Below are 7,500 nucleotides of genomic sequence, written 5' to 3' on the forward strand. Positions count from 1 at the left end.
CCAGCGTACATGTGATGTGAGATGAATAAACTCTTATCATGGCCGTGTTGTAGATGATCAGCCAACACTGATGCATGACCGCTCATTATTCTGACATGACTGTAGATCTGTGTGTGCTCATCATGGAAACCCTTAAACACATCTCATGATCAGCTCAGACCAGTGGATCAGCGTGTGTAGACCTGCTAATCAAGTCCCTGAGAGGTGTCTGCAGAGCTTCACTCAGCTGTGTGCTTCATGACCTCCTCTAGCCGGAGCTGCTCTGCAGTGCTGAGGGGTTCTTCAGCAGAGCTCCAGACACATGAGCAAGCGGAAACACTGGCAGTAAAGGAGATGGAGGATCCTTTACCTCCTTCAGATGGCTCTTTCTGGTTTCTTTACTCTAGTACTGTTCATCCAGATGAACAGTATATCTGTAGAGCTGCGTGTGTGTGCTAATGTACGGAGCTGCAGCATTATACAGCTGTGTGTGTGTGTGTGTGTGTGTGTGTGTGTGTACAGTAGACAGCAAGGGGCGGGGCAGTACCGCTGTTCACGCAGGAAATCTCGCGATGACGTGGTTGCTTAGCAACTGTGAGGCGAGTGTTTGGTTTGGCTAAACCTGAAGCTGTGGTTATCGTCAACACACCGCGTTTCCAGCGCAGTCACAGGTAAGCGAGCGCGGGGTTATTCTGTGTTCTTCAGGTGTGCTCGTGTGGTTAGTTTGAACAGACCAGCAGGTTAACCGCTGTGCTGCTAGCTGCTGCTAACGCTAGCGGTGCGGGATCAGCTGCGCTGCGGGTTTCCTTCAAGAGAGTCCTCCATTATTGTTTTGAACTCAATACCTTTAACATCTGTTCACAAGAGGCTCAGTCTCCGTGTTCAGTGTACAGCAGTGTTCTGTCAGTCAAACAGTGCTGGTGATGCTCTGGAGACAGAGCCGAGACTCAAAACAACACACACACACACACACACACACACACACACACCGAGAGATCACTGATGAACATGATCAGATGCGGGAATACACACAGTAAGCTTCAGCTCAGTGTCCTCATACACCGAGATCCTCATTCACTGAGACGCTGTTCCCTCATCACTGTAGTTCAGGCCTCATCACGGTATAGATTTCACACTCGACATGAAGACTTTGTAGAATGGGGTAAGACTGTGTGTGTGTGTGTGTGTGTGTGTGTGTGTGTGTGTGTGTGTGTGTGTGTTGTTAGATGCTGTAGTTGTGTGTGAGAGGCGCATTATTATGATCTGCTGGTTGTCTTTAATCTGCATTGAGGTAAAGTTGGTTTAGTATTCGCACATTCGGGATTTCCCCTTATCCTCTAGCGCTTGAGTGTCCTCATACGTGGACCGCACATTTGAGCTGTTATTTAAAACACTCTGAATGTTTTATATTCTGTGACAGACATACAGGCTCATCCTGCAACTGTTCTGCAGCTCATCACATGTCCCAAATGTTAAATCTGCATTAAAAACATTCAGGAAAAACTCTGACCAGGAGTCCACATATATGGACATCATTTGTCTCTAAAAGTACATCATATCAGAAGATGATCCTTAGATTTTTATTCTAATTAGGCTCCAATAAGCCCAAATAGCAAAGAGAAATAAAAGTGCATGTAAAAACACCTCGGGCCTGAAAAGGTTAATAATATAATTTCAGTAAAGTATTATTTACAAACTCTAAATAGCGAAATCATATTAGCAGCCAATGACTATCACATCACAACACTGTCCACAGTCAAATAAACAGTGTTAATGTAGTTTAAGTCACACTGCAGGTTATTTCAGACCGGATATTCAAAGTGCCGTGGTAAACAATATAGGGAGTGTGTCACAGGCTGTCACTGAATGAATGAGTGAATATAAAACCAACCCTGCCTCTTTAATCTGCTGGTCTTCTGTCAGTGATGTCGGGTCAGCGGCCGGCGAGTCGCGGCTCATTCGGACCTGGAGCTGGGAGACCACAGTCTGGCAGCAGAGTGGGCACAGCGGTGAGTGTGTGTGAGTGTGTGTGTTTGTCTGACTGTGTGTGAAGTGTTCTGTCTGACTCTCTCTTTCTCTCTCTCTCTGTATGTGTGTTAGATGGTGCCGGGGACGGCCCGTCCGGGCACTAGAGGAGCACATCTGGCCACTCCTGGAGTTCTGTCAGCTCAGATTAAAGTGGCGGATCGTCCGGTGACACAGCAGGGCCTGAGTGGAATGAAGACGGGCATCAAAGGTGATCACACACACACACACACACACACACACACACACACACACACACACACACACACTGAACTTTTTTTAATAAGATTTATTCATGGTGATGCAGTGGCACAGTAGGTAGTGCTGTCACCTCACAGCAAGAAGGTCACTGGTTTGAGTCTCGGCTGGGTCAGGTGTGGAGTTTGCATGTTCTCCCCGTGTTGGTGTGGGTTTCCTCCGGGTGCTCCGGTTTCCCCCACAGTCCAAACACATGCAGTACAGGTGAATTGGGTAGGCTAAATTGTCCGTAGTGTATGTGTGTGTATGGATGTTTCCCAGAGATGGGTTGCAGCTGGAAGGGCCCCGGATTAAAAAATGGACTAAGCCGAAAAGAAAATGAATGAAAGATGTATTCCTCAGATTCTGTGACAGTTAACAAGCAAAAGTACAAGAGACAATGACAGAATAAATATAAAAGTATATATTTATAACAGTCCAAACTGAGGTTGGCAGCATGGTGTATTAGGAAAAGAAATAATGATGATAAAAGAAAATACCATTTTAAAAGAGAGAAAACAGGGAAAATATATGAAACTGAATAGACTGGGGGGTGGGGGGGTGGGGGGGCACGTTCTTCAGGTTTTATATCCCCTGTGCTATATCAGCTCTGGTACTCATCTGAAAGCTGCAGACTACCTTTCATTCTACAGTCCCTGCTTCAACTCTCAGAGGTTTGACATGCTGCGAGACTGACAGCCAACTGTTAGCACATTAATGTGACGTTTGACCCAGTTTAGATCAATATCAGGGAATATTACACCAGTGGACTCTGTGGGCTACTCTGCACTGCATCATCCCATGACGAGCTCATACAGATGATGAGTAGACCTTGTGTAAAATCCTCGACCAGATGTCTTCCCAGCCCAAATAAAACACACGAGGCTGAGGGGTGGACATGAGCAGCGAGTCGTAAATCTTAGAGATGGCTCCATTTTGACCAGGATTAATGTTAGAGATGGTCTCGATCAGGCCAGGGGCTGGAAGGTGTTTACGGGTGAAATCCTGAATCTGTAAAGATCTGAAAGGTTGTGACTTTGGTGGACTAAACTATTATCAGAGTAGAGGTCTTTAATAGAAACATGTTACAGAAGCCCTATCATTAGATGAGGGAGGACTGCAAGGGTTATCGCGCTCAGAGCAGATCTGTGAAGTGCAGTGACGTCTGAGCTGAACCCAGATCTTAAGACCGGTGTAACCATGGTGAAAACGACATGGGTCAGCACAAGAGAGAAGGGGTTGAGGGAGTGCCACATGAAGCCTCCTCAATCTCTAACCAAGCAGGAGGATCATCATTAGAAAGACACCAGAGTAGCATGTCTTGAGTAATAAATCAGCAGGTTTGCTAATGCTCATCCACCCAGCTCCTTATGTTTTTGTTTTTGTATTATGCCTTTTCAGATTCCAGGAGTTTTTCCATTGCAGATTAAATGAGGGAATTAAAGAAATGTTTGGGATAAAGATGGGTCTGGACCAGGGGCATCACTAGACCCCATTTACTAGGGCATGTGCCCCAGTAAAAATCCCCAGTGCCCCAGTAAATGCTTTAAGATTTGATTTACTTTATATGCATGTGTATTTATTGAGGGTGGTTATCCCAGAATAGAGACGTTATTCTCTATGTGCAACCAAACCAACGCTGGTGAAAGCAATGTAGTTTAATCAACAAGCAAACTGAGCATGTGCACAGAATAAACCGTCACTCACGCGCATCACTCCTCTTGACGCTGATGTGCTGAGGCTCCCGGTCCGGTTTTGAACATGCATGCTGAAAAAGTAGCCGCGCCGCTCATGCGATGTGGAACCAGCACGCAGTGAATTTTGCAAGTCAACAAAACAAAGTTTAAATAACATGATGGGGATCTGATTTAGACTAAGCATGACTCCTGATAGATTTTATTGGTATGAAGCAGAAAGGAGGGATGAAGTCAGGGAGGTTAGACTTAATTAACCTAATTCTCGGCCTGAGTCAGGTCTGAGACAACACACAACTGATAATACTGTAACACATCTGTTCTGTATTCTATTGAATTGTCTAGAGAAATTCATTCAAATTAAATTAATATTCATGCAAAAGATTTCTTAAATGATCTTAGCATCACTCCAGTTCTGTCTTTAATAATTAATTTCTGTTATTTATTTAGAATAATAATTGTATAATAACAATAGTACTGCTATTTATTTATAATTATATATTTTTTTTGTTTTCGAATATATAAACAGCACAGGTCAGTGTGTGTGTGGTGTGATAATTCAGGTTTGGATAATTTGGTTTCATGGTTGGAGTGAGGTGTTGATGAGGGTCACCAGTGCCTAATGAGGTTTTGATGATGTCATTTTTTAATTATTCTTAATATTCTGTTATTATTGTTCAGGACAGGGGATTTACAGTGTTTAGATGTCATGGACCATTAAATGTCCTAGTTACAATCAGTTTTCTTATGTAAAGCTCTATTTATACTGTTGAAAAATAGATATTATTTATGTGTAAAATGTTTCTATTAAGTTACATAAGTGTATTTTTACTGATTACAGTACTGTATTTACTTGGATTTATTTATATTTTGTTCATTAATTTAGTTGTTTGAATAAAAAAATTGTACAATCATTAGAATTATTTGAATAATTACTATTATTACTACTACTAATATTTCTTAATGCAAAACAGTTAAACACATTAAAACTAACTAAAATAAAAAATAATTAGAACCTTAGTCAAGCAGACTAAAATAAAATAAAAACAGCAAGACAGTTTAAAATAAGAAAATCATGGATAACTGAAAATGTATCTTCATTGGTGTGTGTGTGTATACATATATATATATATATATATATATATATATATATATATATATATATATATCTCCCAGCTCTCTGAGTCTGAGGTGTCCAATCTCGTGCTATCAAGCCATGCAACCACCTGTCCGCTAGATCCCATTCCCTCTCATCTCCTGCAAGCCATTTCTCCTGCAGTCATACCAACACTGACTCACATAATTAACACATCTCTTGACTCTGGTCTATTCCCTACTTCATTTAAGCAGGCTAGGGTAACCCCTCTGCTAAAGAAACCCAACCTGGATCAAACGCTACTTGAAAACTACCGACCGGTATCCCTGCTTCCATTCATGGCCAAGATTTTGGAGAAAGTAGTGTTCAATCAAGTCCTAGACTTTCTTACTCAAAACAACCTCATGGACAACAAGCAATCTGGCTTTAAGAAAGGCCACTCAACTGAGACTGCCCTGCTCTCGGTCGTGGAGGACCTCAGACTGGCTAAAGCAGACTCTAAATCATCTGTCCTCATCTTGCTGGATTTATCAGCTGCTTTTGACACTGTAAACCACCAGATCCTGCTATCTACGCTTGAGTCACTGGGCGTCACAGGCACTGTTATTCAATGGTTCAGTTCCTACCTCTCGGACAGGTCATTCAGGGTGTCGTGGAGGGGAGAGGTGTCCAACCTACAGCATCTATACACTGGGGTACCTCAGGGCTCTGTGCTTGGACCACTTCTCTTCTCTATCTACACGGCATCTTTAGGAACAGTCATCCAGAAACATGGTTTTTCCTACCACTGCTATGCTGATGACACCCAGCTATACCTCTCTTTCCACCCTGATGATCCCTCGGTTCCAGCTCGCATTTCAGCCTGCCTGTCAGACATTTCACTCTGGATGCAAGATCATCATCTCCAGCTTAACCTCATGAAAACGGAAATGCTTGAAGTCTCTGCCAACCCGACCCTTCACCATAACTTTTCAATCCAGATGGATGGAGCAACCATCACTGCATCCAAAATGGTAAAAAGCCTTGGAGTTACGATTGATGACCAACTGAACTTCTCTGACCACATTTCTAGAACTGCCCGATCTTGTAGATTCGCACTCTACAACATCAGAAAGGTCCGACCCTTCCTATCTGAACATACAGCTCAACTCATTGTTCAAGCTCTTGTCCTCTCCAAACTGGACTATTGCAACTCGCTGCTAGCCGGGCTACCAGCTAGTTCTATCAAACCTCTTCAGCTGCTTCAGAACGCAGCAGCACGAGTGGTCTTTGATGAACCCAAAAGAGCACATGTCACTCCGCTACTCACCCGTTTGCACTGGCTTCCAGTTGCTGCCCGCATCAAATTCAAAGCTCTGATGTTTGCTTACAAAGTGACCTCTAGCTGTGCTCCTTCGTATCTGCTCTCACTCCTGCAGATATATGTGCCCTCCAGAAACTTGCGTTCTGTGAATGAACGTCGCCTCGTTGTTCCATCCCAAAGAGGGAAGAAATCACTTTCCCGAACTCTCACATTCAATCTGCCCAGTTGGTGGAATGAACTCCCTAACTACATCAGAACAGCCGAGTCACTTGCTGTCTTCAAGAAACGACTAAAAACACAACTGTTTAGTCTCCACTTTTCCTCCTAATCTGCAATTGCCTCTCTGGCTATACCACTAACTGAGCCCTCTTTCTCTCTCTCTCTCTCTCTCTCTCTCTCTCTCTATTAAAAAAAAAAAAAAAAAAAAAAAAAATTCTACTAATGTTTTTGCTTCTTAGACTTTTACACGCCTGAAACTTGTCTATAGCGCTTGTTCACTGCTGCTCTTATAGTTGTGTAAATTGCTTCCTTGTCCTCATTTGTAAGTCGCTTTGGATAAAAGCGTCTGCTAAATGACTAAATAAATAAATGAAATATATAGATATAGATAAATGTATATGTGTGTGTGTTTTCATTTCTTCCTTCATTTTCCCTCGGCTTATTGCCTTATATATCAGGGGTTGCCACAGTGGAATGAATCGCCAAGTATTTCAGCGCATGTATGTGTATATATATATATAATGTTTTATTTTTAAGTGGGTGCTGTGCCCCAGTAAAGCTTTATGCTTAGCAACGCCCCTGTTCTGGACTGATGGAAAATCGAGAGATGTGGGCAGTGCGCTCACCAAGGGCGGATCTAGGGGTGGGGCCACAGGGGTACCGGCCCCCATTTAAATTGGCATGGCCCCTGTTGTGCCCAGCTCCTCTAAGCCATTGCTGATTTATATCAAAGCTCAGACATAAAGATGTGCTTTAATTCATGTGGAAGGCCGCTGATACCTGTTACTAAAGCTGTTTTCTTGTATGCTGAGTGTTTTCATCCCTGCAGATGGACTGGCTTATTCTGAAACGGGGATTAATATTGTCACAATATTGCCTGCTGTACAGTTCGCTTTTAAAACAGAATGTTATAAAACAGACCAAAGCTGATTTGATTTTGTTTTTTT

The 7,500-nt window shown here is 42.9% G+C and overlaps 1 protein-coding gene across 2 annotated transcripts in view; it reads left to right on the forward strand.

Annotated features, from left to right (window-relative positions):
* Positions 1-7,500, forward strand: part of ift74 (intraflagellar transport 74) — a 46,231-nt gene that overhangs the window by 19,678 nt on the left and 19,053 nt on the right. The window contains exons 1-3 of one of the 2 annotated variants that reach the window (XM_056457181.1): positions 563-650; positions 1,903-1,988; positions 2,080-2,215. In XM_056457181.1, coding sequence (XP_056313156.1) covers positions 1,905-1,988; positions 2,080-2,215 — 220 coding nt within the window. In that variant the 5' untranslated portion in view covers positions 563-650; positions 1,903-1,904. Of the gene's footprint in view, positions 1-562; positions 651-1,902; positions 1,989-2,079; positions 2,216-7,500 lie in introns of those variants that run through there. The other variant, XM_056457182.1, reaches the window with a different exon arrangement.

This window comes from Danio aesculapii, chromosome 5, assembly GCF_903798145.1.
Source record: "Danio aesculapii chromosome 5, fDanAes4.1, whole genome shotgun sequence".
Lineage (NCBI taxonomy): Eukaryota > Metazoa > Chordata > Actinopteri > Cypriniformes > Danionidae > Danio > Danio aesculapii.